The sequence below is a fragment of the Buceros rhinoceros genome, unplaced genomic scaffold (assembly GCF_000710305.1).
Source record: "Buceros rhinoceros silvestris isolate BGI_N320 unplaced genomic scaffold, ASM71030v1 scaffold2268, whole genome shotgun sequence".
NCBI lineage: Eukaryota > Metazoa > Chordata > Aves > Bucerotiformes > Bucerotidae > Buceros > Buceros rhinoceros.
Genome location: NW_010427262.1, coordinates 1,610 through 20,299, shown reverse-complemented (window position 1 = coordinate 20,299; position 18,690 = coordinate 1,610). Strand labels below are relative to the sequence as shown.

At 38.9% G+C, this 18,690-nt stretch overlaps 1 protein-coding gene across 1 annotated transcript in view; it reads right to left on the bottom strand.

Annotated features, from left to right (window-relative positions):
* Positions 1-18,355, bottom strand: part of RELN (reelin) — a gene marked incomplete at its 5' end in the record, with an annotated part of 120,648 nt that extends 102,293 nt beyond the window's left edge. The window contains 4 exons of the mRNA XM_010141799.1: positions 3,995-4,046; positions 9,429-9,525; positions 16,645-16,723; positions 18,323-18,355. Of these exons, the coding sequence (XP_010140101.1) occupies positions 3,995-4,046; positions 9,429-9,525; positions 16,645-16,723; positions 18,323-18,355 (261 nt within the window). The remainder of the gene's footprint in view (positions 1-3,994; positions 4,047-9,428; positions 9,526-16,644; positions 16,724-18,322) is intronic.
* Positions 18,356-18,690: the final 335 nt, after the last annotated feature.

The following is an 18,690-nucleotide window of genomic DNA, read 5'->3' as shown; positions in this document are numbered from 1 at the left end:
GGAAAGATGGTTTATCATTAGAAACATATTGAAAAAATTGCAAATCGCTATTTGCCTAGAAAGGTAGTTATGTGGGTGACTGAAAGTAAGGATTAGTGTTGGCCCAGAGTAAAATCTATTAGATTTGGGAACCCAGCTCTTGCAAAATTTCTTTATCATGACTTTGTGGAAGGGAGAGTTCGAGCTCAAATTTTTTCTCCAAATAAAGAAAAAAAGAATTCTGAACCTTTGACTAGTTCTTTGTTTGCAAGACTGATGACTTGATCTTTAAAAACTGGAGTTGAAGTGACACATGTTTGAGACTTACTCCCTCTCAGAAGGTATTTGTTAACTTAAAAGAAAGCTGTTTCCCCAAAATAAATTTTGGGTTAATATAAGATAGTGGAGTGTATGTGTATGTTTGTGTGTGTTTGTGTGTGTGTGTTTGTGTGTGTGTGTGTGTGTGCGTGTTTGATTTTTCAGAAAATGAGGGGGAAGGGAGAATTGTTAATTTGCTCTAGTAATGACAGATAAGTGACAGATGACTGATAATGGCATGAAAGTTGAAATGAAAGCAGTAAGTATGATTCTGCCTTACAAACATCGTGTATTTATCCAGTAGATGATACTGTGAAAGTCATCTGGTTCTCAGGCGAGTGTTCTAGACTTTTCATAGCAAAGCTGAAGAGTAGGAGCTTGCCTTTTCAAGCTATTCCCATTTTCAAAAATTGTTTAATGGCCCGAGATGATCTAGCAATACTAAGACATAAGGAGAGAGATGTGGAACAAAGTTTTTCAAGGTAATGTAATATTTTCTGTTAACAATTTTCATGTTATGACACACATCACTCTGGGGAGCACGTGCCCTGGACACCAGTCTGGGTGTTGGTACTCATCCTCACAGCGCCTTCATTTTCTGACGTGTCTGACTCAGACGCACTGTGGAGGAAGGAGGGCTGGAAGAGCTTGCCAGTGCTGAACTGCCCACACAGAGCGTGCACAGCCCACATACACCACGGCCTCAGCACCATATGCTTCAAGAGGACACCCAAGGAACAATGCATGAGCAGAACCACTTGCACAGCTCACACCTTGGCATGGCTCCCTTAAAACCTTTCCTCTGATGGGATTTCATGGGTCTCTTTCTTCCTGGATTAGCTCAGTACTGCTAATATCTCAGTACTATGAGTCACCTTCAATCATAGTGGCCTATGCAAATGACAGATCCTGTTCATCCCTGGTGAAGTCCAGGGATGTAGCTAAGGGGAAAAGCCTGATATTTGGAGTGAGAAATGGAGAATATTTCAGGTAAAACCAGACTAACATTGCGTGGCAGCTGAGTCCAGAAGCTTTTGTGCAATATTCTGCTATTTCAAGCTGTTAAATTGGATGTTCTGGCCTGAGAGAGCCCAAAGGCATTGCTTTAAATATCTCAAATAACAATCCCACTGAACATTAAGGATACTGCTAGACTTTGTCTTCATCATCTCAGTGTTTGGTCTTGGAGAAATGTAGTCATGGATGATTAAGACATGTGAAGTAATTGAAATTTTCTACACACCTGGACAGAGAGTGCATTAATGTAAACACCACCCCAGCCCTGGACCAAAAGGCAGTGACACCAGCTCCAAGTAAATGCTGTGTGGCAGACAAGTTGCTCTCATTTGGGAAGGATTAATGCACATTAATGTTGTCCTATGAGCTCAATAGGCTTTACTAATTACCTTTTCATCCTAATTAAGTCTTCATCTTAAGTCACCTTTTCAACCCTATTGTCTTTTAAAGGGCAAGACTGCCAAATAGGTGGTACGTGAAGGAAACTGCACAGAATATCAAATAATGAAAAATTCACCAGGGTGTCACCCTTCCTGACCACACAGTTTAAAAGGATCTGGGTTTTATAGTGAAATCAGGACTATTTTTTTGCTTCATTTCGTAGTCCTCATATGCTAGTATACCTGCAAATACAAAATTCCATCTGATAGTTAGTGGCGAGATAAATCAAAGGGTATGCACTTTAATGTGGCCAAAGCTATGTGACGAATTTAATATAAAGATACTCCCAAAAGATTACAGCTCAAGCTATTCCACGGTTGATAGAAAGTGTTAAACATTCTTTTAAAAAAAGGCAATTCCCTTGGATGAATCCCTAAATAGGGTTATGATTAAATCGGACACTTGGGAATAAGCTAGAAACTGGCAAATGCCTAGTTTAGATTTATGATTCTAAAGCCAAGTACTGCTGAGCTCAGCAGCAGTCCCCCGGCTCACGTTGGTTTTTATCAGCTACAAAACCAATCTGCGCTGTATTTCAAGATCAACACAGGCACACAGGGAAATGTGATGTATTTTGAAATTCAGGCTGAAATCTGCTTTACTCAGATGTGCATCCACACCTCTCCTGCTCCGTCATACCAGGGATTTCACTGGTTCCTACTGGTACAGGTTAAGGTATTCTTACTGTATATTCCTGACAATCCTGTCATTTAGGGCATTTCCTACTTAGCCTGGTTTTACCCTGCTGCCCCCTCCCCCTCCCCTTTTATTTTTTTTTTTTTTTTTAACCTTCCTTGACTAACAGGAACAAAAGCTACTAGTGAAAACTTCAGTCTAATTTTGTAACTTCTGGGAGCCTGCACCCTTCTGCAGTTCACCTGTAGCAGCCACCAGCCACCAAGCTGTGACAGCATTTACCTACCAAATCATTCAGCTTACCCCGGGTCACTGTAAGAATAATTCACAGAAAAAATTTGTAAATTTTCCTGAAAAGCAAAAACTCCTCCATCACCACAAACTTGCACCGTTGTAAAAGCCACTATCCTCAGGCACAGCCAAGGGTGTGAGGTAGAGCTTCTGCAAGAGAGCAACACGTCCTAGCAGATGACATGAACTGTTTCCCTTTCACTGGTTGAATGAAACTGCAGGGTGCTTCCAGGCTGTTTTTTGCTGGAGGTGCCCAATACTTATGCAATAGCTCAGTTTAGGAATGGATTCATTTTTCTGGCTTTTTAAAAACAGTAATTCAAAATAAAAGGACAGATACCAATCCTTAGAACAATTAACATTGCAATCAATTGCAGGGTGACAGGTAACAACGACCTCTAATAGCCAAAGGAACAGCGTCAGGTAAAAACAAATTTCAATGACATTTTTCTGAGCCTTCTAGGATTTTGATTTCCAATCCATTAAAAAAAACCAAGCTGCCTGCCAAGCTACCTGATAGCTCTTATTTGCAACTGAGAGTTGAAGAGTTTAATCACACATCTGCTGAGATACTTTTGGAGAATTACTTTTTTAAAAATAGGAAAATGATTTCTAAACACATATCCATGGGCCCATGGAGGAAGCAGGCTGTATTTCCTGCCTGCTTTTTTATTGAACCATTTATATTATAAAAACATTTTTCCTTCGTGGTTTGAACACTGAGATGTAACTTAACAAATTTTGTCCCAAATTTGCCCTCAGCCCAAACCACAACTTCTGCCATGATTTATAGTCACAACCACACAGGGAGAACGTGAAATAACTTACAGCAGGTACTCTAAGTAATACAGCTTACCACCATACTGCTGATAACGTGAACTAAAAGACCTATTCTGTCTGTACAGATGTGTTAAAAACAGCATTACACAGCCGTAATATGTAATGCTTCATGGGTTTTAAATGTTAAAAAAGAGACTGTAATCACATCGCAGAAAGAACAAGAGATTATAATATTATCTGCTAGGCTATAAAAGAAGTGAAAAAACCCCCCAAACCCCAAATATGACTATGCCTCCCATCATCAGAGTGTCCACTGGAGTTTTCTCCTTTCCAAAAGTTTAGGTTGATTAATTTAGGAACTAATCTCTAGATTGAGAGATGAATAAGTGTGCGGAAATTTTTAAAAGTTTGGGTTTTTTTTAATTCCTTGGGTGGGACATAACCAGAAAGGTAAATCTGAATCAGAAGGCAATTTTCCTTTGCAGAAATTACTTTTCATACTTTCTCAGGTGAAAGAGTAAGCTAAACTTACCAAGGGAAAATTGAAGGACGGATGCAGTAGTTGTGTTAAGGCCAGTGGTGGTCTACAGGAAGAAAAGCAAACAGCAGAGATGTTGTGTTAGATCAGCAAAACAATACACTCATTACTTGTTTTTCTTTGAAAGCGTGGAAAGTCTCCGGATACCTAGAACTCCAGTGCATAAAACTATTAATCTCCAACCCTTTCAGGTTGAGTGATCGCGGACATTTCTGTTATGTCATTTTGATTATTGGTATCTCATCACATGTCAAAGCTGGAAAGTTTTTTCTTTCATCGTATTAATGCCTACAAAGCAAGCACATTTATGTGAAACACTGGTGGTTTATAAAACCCTGTGGTTTATGCTCAGCTTAGTATAAATATGTGTATACAGAACAGTTTTCACTTGTCCTAGCTCAGAACAAGAACCAAAAATGATCATAAATAAATAATAAAAATAACATTAACTAAATAATAAAAGGAAATACTAAGATTGAATAAAAAAACCTTTAGAAATCTTCAACAGCAAAGAAAAGAAAACCTTGGTGATACTGCACAATAAGTACAATGAAATTTTGTAGTAGCATCCACATACTGTTGACATCCAAACAAAACCTAGAAACAAGCAGAAAACACCGAGAAGCTCACTCTGTATTCAGCACATCACCCATCTTTCAGTAGTTCAAATTACGATTTTTTCCTGAAATACTGTAAGATAAAAAGCGCTAGAGTGTTGTGAAGGACACATATTTTTTATCAATTCATTTTGCAAGTTGGTCTTAATGATACTACTGCAAAACAAGCAAGTCAGAAGCAGTGCCTAAAACCACTGCCTGATCTAGTTGTTTTCTCAAAATGCTGTTGTTGAATTGTTTAACAAGCAGAAGCACTAACCGGAGGGTCACTCCCAAAAGAGAAGACTCGAAGTTTGGTTCATTTCAGTAAAAGACCCAACAAAGACATAATTTATGATTATAAAAAAATTTTAGAGGCTACACTGAAAAAGGAAAAATGTACAAGCTGAAAGATAATGGCAACATTAGATCAAAAGAGAAAAGGAAAAAATGTATAACCTGGCCAGAGAGTAAGTTTATGCAATCATAAAAGAAGTAATCTAATTGGAAGAATAGGGACAACAAACACCTTAAACAAATTCATCTGATATTGTTGCCAGTAATGTCTGCATCCTAGTTTTCAAGACCTTGGAGCTGTCCTTCTACATCAGACCCTATGCACCAATAATTCATGTGTTTTCCCGTGAGGATAGCAACAGGGTCTTCCGTTAGATGTGGTCCTTGTGATCTGCATCCTTGCACCACATCGTATTATGGATATGCCACAAAGAAGTCAGACTTCTGAGCAATTTTAGCCCTGTAAGTAAGGTCCTGGGGTTAGCAGGCTTTGGCTACCAGAGCTTGTCTGGGAATCTGCATGGAGGCAGCTCTAAGTGGAGCACCTGGAGGACTTGAACGATCCTCCTGCTTTGCTTGTATGAGTGATGTAGAGGAAACTGAGTAGTAGATAAGAATGAAAAAAACATGGTAATCTGCATAATATGGATAAACATTTGAGCTCATGAACACTAAACTGTCATTTTCTAAAAAAGCCAGCACCCAAGAAAAAATTAGACTCAATGCCTTGAAAGATGCTACATTCTTTCAAACGCCCATTAACTGTGGCAGTATTACAAAGGCAATTTTATCAGCATTTTGTAATGATGAATGGTACAATAAATGCATAATTTCCCCGAGTCACAGAGTGAAAGCAGACATTCTTCCATTATCAGGTATTCCCGTGCTCTTTAATTATCTACTATGTAGATAAACATGAAAACTGCTGAGAGAGATCTCTCTCATGTCTGAAGTCCCTTATTACCTTGTGCGGCACTGCATGACTCCAAAAAAACCCCTAGTCCTAAATGCAGAAGTCTTCTGACTGTTATTTAGGACTCCATTGACAGAGAACAAATGCTATCTCTCAGTCACCTGGGTTGGTTATGATGTCTTTGGACTGAAGATTCTTTGGACTGCAGAAGATTTCCCACATATTTCCAAATGTATATTTGGAATGTATATGCAAATGCATGTGATTAACAAATTCTAGGTGATAACTCCCTTCATTCCCTTCCATGTACAAACGTCAGCTTTTGGGTAATTACATGTTAAATCAGCTCAAAGAGCTGACTTCTGTTAAATGAATGGGCTTTTTCCTTTGCAAGTGTATTTTAACCTGGATTCATTTTCTGGTGTGGTTTGCCATATAGCACACCAATGCTCACATAAATATCACCTCTCCCCCAGGGGCAGTGGACAGTTGGTGATGCAGAAGAGCAAAAGGGACCAGACTGGGCCGGCATGCACCGAGGTGAGGTAGTAGTGAAATGATGCCTTTGAACGTAATGGATGGAGACCTGCATGAGTGAGCATGAGGTTTTGGTGTGGTTTGTTTTTGGTTTACATACATATTACATATGGAGAGGAACTTCTTATAAATACTAAAGAATGGGATCCTCACTGAAATTGACTGAAGATTAGCTGATAACAAGACTGTATGTACTTTAAGATGGTTCATGGAAATTCAGGAAATTTATCACAGTTATTCATGTTTTGTGAACTAATACATTCAGTGGGACACAGTCCCAAGGCTTCACAATCATCTCAAACGGTGATTTTTCGAAACTACCTGAAAATTTGGCACTATCTGTACATAACATTTTCTTAAAGTACTGTTCTCCTCTCTTTGGAACATTCCTTACAGGTAGTTTTAGTCTTTAAACAAATATAGGGAAGCTGCATTTACATAACTCCTTTAAAAATACAGTCACATCCCCATTTAAGTCTATTCTGTCAGGATCAAATCAGTATTAGGTACCTCGCATATCCTGCCAAACAATAAAGTGCTTCCTGAGTTGAGTTATGAGTACCTATTATATTAGTTTACATTCAGTTAATAGTGTTGTGCAAGTTCTAATCTGAAAATGAAACTTTTTCAGTGGCTCCTATCACCATCCTATTATCAATCATCACAGAAGAGGCATTCACGTAGACTTAAAAGAAACTTTGTTGTGAATCGTTTCAGTAATACTTTAGAAAAAAGCATTACACTTACTAAAAATATTTTGCAAAGTTCTGCAAAGGACTTCTAAGATCCGATGCTGCAGGAAGCTTGGCAGGGAGCCTTTAATAGCTATTTTCCTTTGCTTGCAACCTCTGACGCTATGCACCTTTCCAGGATTTAGTCAGTGGTAAATTCTCACCAAGAGACACAGACAACTGATATTAAAAAAACTTCTGCCTGCAGTAGCAGGCAGCTGCTGGGAGTCAGGCGAAGGGAAAGAGGGCAAAGAAACCAACCAACAGCTGATATAAAGCAGTTGATTTTTTTCTGGCTGAAATCGCAGCTGTCTGCTGGGAGTCAGGCGAAGGGAAATAGGTCAAAGAAACAAACCAGCAGCTGATATAATGCAGTTGATATAACATATTTTGCAAATTCAACTCTTCTAGAATAAGTATTTGAAAGCAATAATGTGGCACTGGAAGCCGTGAAGAGGAACAGAGATTCCAAGAGCTATTTCAAGGAGGGACAGAATAGGATTCAAATAGTAAATGTGTTAGAATAAAAATGCATAATAACTGGAGAAATGAAACCAGTTTTAAAATTTGTGACAGGAAGAGATAAGTTGCGAAATTGCTGAAACATGACTGCAGATCAGAAACTAGTTCTAAGAAAACAGGGATTTAAACCCATGTCCCTACTCAAAAATAAAACTAGATCAGATCTCTAGCATGAACACCATTCTGTGCTCATCCAAAATGTTAAGCATGTTCCTTCAGAAGGATTTGATTTTTTTGCAACGCTGCCATAATATTTATAAACACTTTCATTATTAGGCTGCTAACTGTTTATAAGCATGTTGATTTTTTTCAGCTGATTATTTAATCACACCACTTTGGCAACGTAATAAATTTTTCCAACATCCTGATGTCATGGTAGTGCTATTTTACCACATGGTATCATAACAAATACTGTCCAGGATTGGATTTTGAAGCCAATTTGTGATTATGAAGGAGAGTCTAAATTACTTATCAGCAAGGAGAGAACACCTAATTAACGACATTTCAAAACCCTCAGAGCTGGGACCCTGAGTTTCCTAAACGTCGTAAGTAGATTTTTTTTTTTCAAGAAATGTTACCATGCTCAATGCTACAACCAAAAATGAGTTAAAAGATTCAGGAAAATATCCCATTGGTGCGACTCCATTTTTGCACAGGACAGAAAACAATGCATCTCTTCTGCAGGCAGTTAATGAAGCGTAGTACATTCAAACCCAATTCAAAGTAGCAGAGAGGCAATTTAGCAACCCTGTCAGGATTCCTCAGCTGGAGCTGGTTGTGAGGAAAATTACTGAAAATCTCCTTTATCCATAAAACCTCTAAATTAATTTTATATGTGTTTATGACTTTCAGTCACCACAACAGCAATATCTACATTACATTTGTAGAACTCTGGTCTCATTTAAGGATGTAAAATTAATCTTGTTAAAAGAATTGTCGATGTCTGAAAAGAAGAGAAGATACCTAGCCAAAACCACTTCTGTTTTATGGCTCTCTTCCATGTATGCACTTCAAATAGCCCTAACCAGCCTCTTCCTTCACTCAGAAGACTGTTGCAAACATGAAAATTAATTTTGAATTACACAGGCTTTGAGCTGGCCTTTTGATTTTTCAGTTCTTTCAAAAACTCCCATTTTACGTACACCATAGCAGCTACCTGCCCGGTGTCAGCTTGCGGGCAATGGTTGTATATCTTTCAATTAATTTTCCACACCCAGATGATCCCAAGTTAATGCAAATTGCAGCATGTTGTTTCTTACAGCAGTGTTACTACCAAACTACGCCCAATGAAATTAATTCTGTCCCCTTCATCACAACTCAATTTGTTATGTATGCTTTCCTGAGACTGGCAGGTGCTTGCTCCAGGCTGCATTTAAGTCTGTAGGATGCATTGTTCACAAGTGATGTTTTACAACCAAATTAATGTTTGTCAACAGTGACAAGAAAAAATGGGACACAGCTAATAAAATAAAAGAAGAAAAATGAACCTTGTCTTTATTTCATTGTCGGAAATAAAAAGGGACTGATGCCAGTTTGAAAACACAGTTCAATTTCCTTCCCTTTCCAGTATTGTACTGATACTTTAAATAATTTGGATGCACACCAGATCAAGAGACTTTCCCTTGCAAGCTACTGCAATAACCTTAGGTTAGCATCATTAGTTTAAAACACTGGAATGCTTCTGGGGTGCTTATCTACAGCCCTATCACCTTGCTTAAAAACCTCTCTGCTAACATCAGACTTTCAGAGCTCACCAGCATCTCTGCAGCCAACACAGCCCCAACTCATAGCCTGCAGTCCCAGCCCCAACAGATGAGCCAGCCGTCACTTACCAATTCTCTGGGACCATATGGCTCGCAGAAAGTGACAGCGTTGCCGTGCATTATGACACCGCACTTCTCTCCAATCTCGCAGTTACTGCATTCAGACCTGCAGGAAGAACATACCGTGTTCAAAACAGAAAGCACAAACTGTATGTTTGAGACCACATCGGGCTTGCAAGCTGTAAAATAAGACCATTACATCTTATCAGATTGGACTGTCTTGTTATCATGATGCTGAATGAAAAGGCTGAATGATGTAACAACCTGCCCTGACAAACTGCCTGCATTGGGGCTCACCAGCATTGCCTTCAGGCATCTGAAGCTCAGCTTTATTATCAAACCTACAGGCAAACATTTGCTCCATTGTAAGCAAGGGTGAACTCACTCCAAACCTTCTTAATTCTTGCTGATTTTTGTCTGTACTTCAGACTTTGAAGAGTTTCAAGTGCAATGGTCTTATGTAAGGGGTGTTTAGGTAGTTTTTTCTTCAGCTTCTCTCACATAGAGTGTGTCAGACTTGGCCACCTTTTCTGATTTATAATGTCACCAAAATACACCTTCCTATATACACAGCCTACATGTAATTTAGCAGTGTTCAAGGTTCGGTTTTCTTCTCTTTTCACTCTCCGGCTAATTTCTGATGGTAGATCTTACAGGAAGTTGGATGGAAAATAAGATATCTCAAGGAGATACGGACTTGCTGTCAAAATATATGATAGAGTTTTCAATGACTGTAGTTGGTCAGAGATAATTGATACATACTATCAATGTACAGTTGATTCCTATACAAATTTCCTTGGTTGTTTGTTTTTTTTTTCCCCACCTCTTCCTAATTGATATTGCTCGTTTGAATGTCTGAAAACCATCAGCCCACCATGGTCCTGGACAGGGCAAATGAAATTTCCAGCTTCATTGTGAGGAATCGGTTGGGAGCATCGTCAGTAACCCCATGGGCTGGGACAGCTTTTCCCTGCAGGGGCCATGCATGCAAAAGGTCTGAGTAAGGGAGGATGGGCTGCTGCCAACCCAGGTAGTGATTAGAAACAATGTTTAATTTTTAAGGTATGTGTTTGAGCTACTTCCTGGTCTGCTTCCACAGCAGTCTTAGGCTCCTCACCACTCCCTTGTTTTCCCAGGGTGGTAAAGAGTGTGTAACTTCTGGCAGAATGGATTAACTCCAGGCAGCATACAGTACCCTGCACAATACCCTGCAGATCTGTGTACTGAGCTCTGCTGAGTGATAGATGCTGGGTTTTCAGATGCTTAGATGTGGCGCGTAATTGATTGCACTTGTTATCTTGGGTCTCTTCATTTGGTCCTCAGTGAATTCAGCACAGGGCTGGCTTTCTTATGCCCAAGTCCATTACAGAAGTCAAAGATGAATGCCTAGTTCCCACTTTCCAAATCTATCCCTTATTCTGAGATTTTATCAAAGGTTAGTTTCAGCTCCAATTCCTGAAACAAAGTCAGACATAAAAAATCCTTGAATTTTTTTTCCTGTATGAGCATGTCGATAAAGTTATTCAGTACTTCACGCTGAAGGCATTTAGGATTTTGAATTTAAGCAGCAAAATTAAATTTTCTAATAAAGTAATGTTCCTATTGACTTCAGTGAGTTAATATTTACTTATAGAAGCCACAGTCAGCCCATAATTTTACTTCTCAATATAAAGCAAGAAGAGAACCTGTGAGTGAATGAAATTGTACTTTTGTACATGACAGAAAATTGTGTATAATAGAAAGTACAGAAAGAGAGTTCACGGAGGATATGTTTTGTTGCTATCTAAATTTCATTTGATTCCTAAACTCTGAAGGACAGAGGTACAGGAACTAGAAGAATACCTGGAATTCTGTAGGATTCTGGCTGTTTATGAGCATTATTTTCATGATCTGTCCCTACATTTTGGAGTTCTAAAGTGGAGCATCTGCCTGAGCTCCAGATATGTGCAGGGGAGACAGATACGACAGGAAAACTTTGCCTATGAATACTATGCAGGGACCACTTAATCCCTCATGAAAGGTCAGGTTACATAATCCAAGGGATATTTTAATTCTGTGATTCTCTTATTTCAAGGAATAAAAAGCAATTCAGATGCTCATCTATTCTGCTTCTCTAATGTGACCTATGAAATACTGTCTGGAAGTCCAGAAATACTGTCCTTCTACTATAACTGTTTCATCATCACTCGTCTTTTCAAGGATGACTCCTCTAGTAAGACATTGGATGCATGTTGGTAATCCTGATTCACGCTTCATGCTCCCTTTGAAATGAGTTGTCTCTGACAACAGTTTCTCTCTATCTTGACAGGAATGCATGAAGAGTCAAAAAATCTGCTGTTTCTCAGATCAAAGTCTAGTATTACGTGTTTAGAAGTGATCCAATTTGCTCCTCTCCTGGTGCAGACAGGAAGGTTAATTTCTCTTCCATTTATACAAACAGGAGACAGTATTAATTGCCCTACCTGGGTTCAGCTTTTTACATTTACTTTCTCACCTGTCTGGTCTAAAATCTTAGCACATTAAAATCACTCTAGCCTTCTCTTTACAGCTGCTATTCGCTGCTGCTGTAGGCGTGTGTCAAATTCATCTAGAAGTCTTCTCTGCAGACCTGCCATCACTCTCATCTCTGGCTTAGAGAGTTCCACCTCTCTCTGTTATTGTTCTTTGCTTTGCTGTAGCGGAAACATCTGCTGTTTCCTCATCCCTATTTGTCATCTCCTTTCCCTTTACAGTACCTGAATTTGTGGACATTATATTGACTGATGTCTTTTGTGATGTCTGGACTATAAAGAAGATAAACATCTCAAACTGCCAAGAGATTTTTAAACATAAATCTTTCTGAAGTTTAATCCCACAGTGTTAGTGCAATTTAGAAACCACTTTAGGACTTCTCTCTTCTGTCACAAAGCTTTCCTCCACCTCTTTGCCACTGGAAATATCACTGTACCTCTTCATTTCTCATATGCCATGAAGAAGTGATGGAACCTGTTTCTTATCGATTGATTTTACATGCTCAGCTTTTCTTTATGTCATCTTTGAAGAGTATGTCTTCTGTCTTCCGTAAGTGATTGCTGTTTGGAGTGTTGATAGGCGTTGAGATGAAATGTGGCATCATGTTGGGAAGGAGAGTTTAGCCAGCTACAAGCTTTTGTACAGTCTTTCTTTTTTAAATGTACAGACTCCCTGTTGATAACAACCCTACTGTTAAAACATAGAGCTTTGTACAGAAATGTACACTAATGCCAGCATCTCTTCTTTACTAATTTATGCATCTTTTTTTTTTATAGTTTTCTTTGCAGTTTTATGGGTTTACATGAAGACAAGACGGTCATGGAAACAGGTGCTCAACAACATAGACAGACTTCCAGATACCACTCACAGTGATCCTCTTCTCATCCAGCCATTCCCTGGCCCTTTCCTGGGAAGGAGTACATGATGCATATTCCCTTCCCTTACTGAAGAAATCAATTATTTCCACGGTTATGAGTTTTCTGAACTAACACAGGTTTCAACAAGTCTCATGAACTGCCTGTGCTATTAGACTTTTCCTTGAAAAATGCACTAAACATTACTGTCTAATTAGTTCCTCAAGGCAGTTGTGAACCACTTAGCATGGCCATCAGTGCTATGTTACCCTGGACTAAGAGTCACTTACCTACCTTAACTTTCACAGCTTATTCATGTTAGACATAGAACACCATTTATGAATGAGTGAAGCATATTTGTTTCACAAGACAAAGAGGTCTTTGTAAATTTGGTGGCAAATGAGACCAATGAAATGAAGAAATCATTGCATACGTAAGGTTGGGGACTTTGGAAATCATCATATCCTGACATGATTGCATGCTAGAAGAAAAGAATATAAAAATTGGTTGGACACACCACACAAGAACCTCCTCATGGTGGTTGAATACCAAGTAAACGAGAGTGAGACATGTTCCCATTCTTGCATTCCCATTCTCATTATGTATCCTCTCCTGCTGTCTGCTCCTCTCCTTGTCCTTTCCCTGTTTCTCCTGTTTTCTTTCAATCACCGAACTGTGATTTAGGTCAGGAAACGATTCCCAGATGCTGTGATTTTTCTGTTTACAAAAAGCCCCATCCTAACCTTTCCTTTGTCCTCTCCTTGCAGCTCCAGAAACACCTATAGCCACTCCTTCCCTGCTCCTGAGCCTCCAAAGAAGCAGATGGCTGCTGGGTAGGATGTGTCTTTTTATGTGTTTGAATGAGCAGAAATCCATAAAAAACAGGCAGTCACTCTCAAAATCATACAGTGCCCTTGTGCAAAATAGTTATTTGATGTGAGGCCTCTTCTAGCAATAGAGTGACACACAAGTTCTGCTGGGACTTATAAAATCAGACACGCAGAGAAACTATAAAATGCTGTGTTTGTGTACTTGGACTGCATGCCAGTGCCAGAGCTGCACGTGCCAGAAAGGGGATCCAGAGGAGTGAGACAATATTAATCACATCCAAGCCAGTGTTTTGCAGGATTTGGGAAGAAAAGATCATAGAAAAATACGTAACGTTCTCTTTTCATCTTTACACAAATAATGGTTTCAGAAATTATTAGAGTGGCTTAATCTGACTGGCCCCTGGTGACATGGCACTGCTGGATTATCAGTGCACACAAGGCAGCTGCTACCGCACACTCCCACTACAGCAGACCAGGGACCGATCAGGGATGGAAATCCTGCTCTAGCAGTTACCACAATTGTTTGTTGTAAAGATGGGATTTTGGTAGCTGCCAGGGGGAAAAAATGCAATTTTAGGGTGCATGGTGTAAACTGTTTCTAATCCCTAATTTAACTCCCACTGGACAATCAAACGAGAATGAGCTTTCTGCCGCTAAGCAGGTCTTCACTGGAAGCAGAGCCATTGCAGAAATCCTTTGTGCAGAAAAGCTCATGACACCTCATTAGTTTTCTGTTATTTGTGCTTCACTATTATTTAGCATTACTGAAGATACTGGTTTTCTGGTGTTATTATAGGAAATTCTGGTGTTATTATAGGAAAATCTGTCTCAGGATTGTGGCAAGTTTGGGGACTCTGACTCTCAGCACACACCTCTTTGCACTGACCCACCAACGAAGGTGGGTCAAGGTTATTCCAAATCCAAAACTTGGGGACAAAAGGAGCACGAGTCAGCAGGCTCTTTTAGTACAAAATTTCTGTGTTGAGACTTCTATAAAGCAAGGATGAGTTCAAAGATAAGAGAGCAATGGATAAATAAATTACAGAGGCTCCCAACAGACAGGCCCTCTGTGAGTTATGAGACATCTGCAGGGAAATAATGCCTCCTCTCCTTTCTTTCCACTCAAGTCCATTTAACACACTGCTGCTAACGCTATCTACCTTGGCAGCTATTCTGTAACCCATTAACAGTCCTTGATCTATTCATTCCCATAAAGAAAGAGAGGATCTTTTCTATTACAGTATTCCAGGTCCCTAATGCATCTGTCCAGAAAAACTTTTAAAGAGATGATACAAAAGGAACAAAAGGAAGAAAAATAGTAGGCACATATTAAAATGTATTACAATAAGTATGTGCAAAAGAAAAATATCCATAAAATTCCATAAACCACAATCCTTTTACAAAAGATGGTGAAACTGTGACAGACCTGCACAGATGGAAAACTGTGACAGGACTTAATAAAAAGGAAAGTGAAGTCTGATTTCACAGAACATATGTATTCCTAACTAACAAATGCAGGTAACTGCTAAAATGCCCATCAGGAATTTATCTGAACACAATAAACTGAGTCAGTAAAACATTTCTTTGTCTTGTATGAAATAAATCCATAAAATTAGCTGTATTTATGAAATAGGATTGGAAGGAATAGAGAACTCGGTAACAATCTCATACAAACAAAGAAGACTCCAACCATCAAAACTTTATATTAGGACCGATAGATGCATTTATCTGGTTTAGGATAACCAGTAGACTTATTCACTATACAAGATAGAATCAGTTTTGTACTATAACTTCCTCTTTTGTGATATACATACATATATCATAGGAAATGGTGTTCTATCACTGTGAACATTGTGGTGATAAAATTATTAATATTTAAGATTGAGAAGCCATGCTAAGAGTTATCTTTGTTAAAAGAACTTTCCTTTTGACTAAAAGCTAACAGTCTGCAGTTTCCAACTCCCTGCTTCTGAGCTAAAACAACAGTGGGTGTGCAACTTCCACAGGCTCTGTCAACAGCCATCTCTCTCTATTGTCCTGTTATTTACTGTTGGAGTCCTTAAAACTGTGGCAGCAACTTAAGGAGTCCATCCCTCCCAGGGAATGATACTTGGCTTTATTAACATTGAAATGATTGTCTTTCCTCATCTCTTTCCTTCTTTTCTGAAACAGGGTATGGGTTGGGTCTCTGCAATTACTTAGCAGTGAACAGGGGAGTGGAGGGGGAGATGTTGTCCTAGTGCTCTCACGTTATGATCATATTTAATAAAGCGTCTGCCTGACCTGTCCTAAATTGTACTTGCCTTATTATGCACATGGAGTCCTGAGATTTTCCAACAGCGTATACTGGTTAAAGAATGATAACAACCTCTGCTTGCTGTTTCAGACATAGGCTGTGATAAAATGAATGATCTTACTCAGGAATCTTATTGAATAAAAAAACCCCAAAACTAGTAACTGGGAGTTGCTGTAGAGAGCTGGGAAGGGAAGGCTTTTCCTACCTATATGATACAAACTGTTTTGAAAAAGTTTCTTCCTCAAAAAAAGAAAAAAAAAATCAACCTTAAACATTTTCAGCAACTGAAAATACAGATGGAGGTATTAAACTCCAGTTAGGTTTTACTTTTTAATGTTTTGGAAACATTTTATTCCAGTTTAGAAGGAGTTTTTACTACAGTTAGCGGAAATATGTACTACACGAACATGAAATTAAAAAAAAAAAATCAAAAAACCAAAGTTTAATTATTGAAATTCGTAACTTTGTCCATTAAAACTATCATTTCAAGAAATCAAAGTCTTCATACAAAAACATTCACTGAGCTCATCTCTATCCTTCTTTACATTTTGGATTAATTCAAAACTTGAAATCAATGAGAATTTTTAGGTCTCAATGGAGCACAGTCAGTCATAAGCTTACACCAGTGTGAGCTGTTATCTAGGAATTAATATAGTACAAATACTTCACTATAATATCCAAAATGATTTGATTTGCTCAAATGTATAAAAGAAAAGCAGAAGTCTGAAACTCACCACATGGTAGGATTCAGTTCTTGTTGATGGTAAGAGTCAAAGTCATCTCGTAGGATAATGCTGTCACTGTGCATTTCAGCTACAAAGAAAAGAAAGTATTATATTAAAAAAATCCCTTGTAATCATCCAGTGCTTTCTAAGAGCTGCTTTACCTGGAGCTGAAGTAATGCACTGTAAAAGGAGGAGATCAGTTTTTTAAGGGTATGCTGCCTAGGAAAGCAGGGTTTTCTCAGTTACAGGGTTCTTTTACTTACTCTAGATCACACTACCACATAAAATTATGAGGTGTCCCAGTCTATCATTAGAGTGCAAGGGTTATGAAAAGATGCAGTGATCAAGTACATACTAAACATCTTAAGAACTTTTGTTTTGAATTGGTGGTTGTTCTGAATGTTCAGAAAAAAAATCCCTCTGAATCCAGATTTTGGAAACTCTGGCACAAGGAGGGATCAGATGTCCTAGTGAATGCACTACACTTCAAATAGTCAGGGGGTTCATTCTAATAACTCATATGCAAAAATCCATGAGGTCACTGGAATTTCTCTGCTGCTGTCAGTGGAGTTGGCATTTAAGGTCGGCTTGTTCAAGGAATATAAACTATAAATTATGTTAAGTAAATGTTTCTAACCATGAGCCAGCAAGATTTGGACTCCAACTTTTGTCCTAGATTTACTGCACCATTTACACATGATGACAAAAAAAAAAGAATCCAAAACCCTGGCATCTATTTTTATAGTAGACAGGCTCTTCTCTACAAATACTTTCATTAAATGAATGAAATAACTGTCACCTGCAATTCAAACCGAGCAAGGAGGTTGGAATCTCTCCTGGACTAATCAAATTGCAACACACAAGTTAGTGGGTGAAGGGCTGGAGCTCTGCTGCGTGATCCATACCCTACTTGGAGAGCAGGAAAAGTAGTGGCCTACTCCCGGGTGCACCCCAGAAGTGCACTGGGACAAAACCTTCCTGCCAGTGACCCTGGTGTGACAGTGTCATTCCACACTGAGGATTACAGGTCATAGAATCGTAGAATGGATGAGCAGGGACACCTCCCACTAGACCAGGTTGCTCTAAGCCCCATTCAACAAGGCCTTGAACACTTCCAGGGATGGGGCATCCACAAGCTCTCCTGGCAACCTGTTCTGGTACCTCACCACCATCCTCACAGTGAAGAATTTCTTCCTAATATCTAATCTACATCTACCCTCTTTCAGCTAAAAGCCATTACCCCTTGGCCCTACCACTACAAGTGCTTGTAAAAAGTCCTCTCCATCTTTCTTGTAGGCCTGCTTTGGGCGTAGAAGGCTGCTTTAACGTCTTCCCAGAGCCTTTTCTTCACCAGCCTGAGCAACCCCAGCTCTCTCAGCCTGTCCTCACAGGGGAGGTGCTCCAGCCCTGGTCCTCATGCAAACAGATGCTCTATTACATAGCTAGAAAGAAAAGCTCTGCAGCATGATATACTCACACTGCAAGGGCTCAAAGGCAATAAAAAAACAGCAATAAAAATCACAATGAAAGAACAACTAATCAGAATTAGACATAATTCAATTCATTTTATATGAGTCTCATTTTTATTTGAATTCCCCAGAGCTGGTTTCATACGACCTTACAGAATGTTTATTATAATAAAGTTAGTGATTCTGACTTTTAGTAATAAGAATGACAAATCACCTACCTAGGTGAGGATGTAAGGGAGCTTCTGTTGGGGCTGTGGAGAACAAAGACACACAAGGCATTAATACCTTCTCTAATCAGGGCATAATTGTGGCATTAAAAATCGAATAAAACATAAAAAATAAAGCATAAACCAAATTGTACAGTATACGATCTCTGACGTCAACTATCCTGACAGTTTAATTATAAAAAATGTGATACACATGGAAAGTTATAGAAGTATAACAGGAAAGAAAACATAAATTGTCTTTCACTAAAATAATAATCAATAATAAATGAAAGACAGAAATGGTTGTACAGAAAGGTAAGAAAGATCACTTCTGGTCTAGGATTATGAGATATTTTTAGAAGCAATTTGGATTAAGTTCC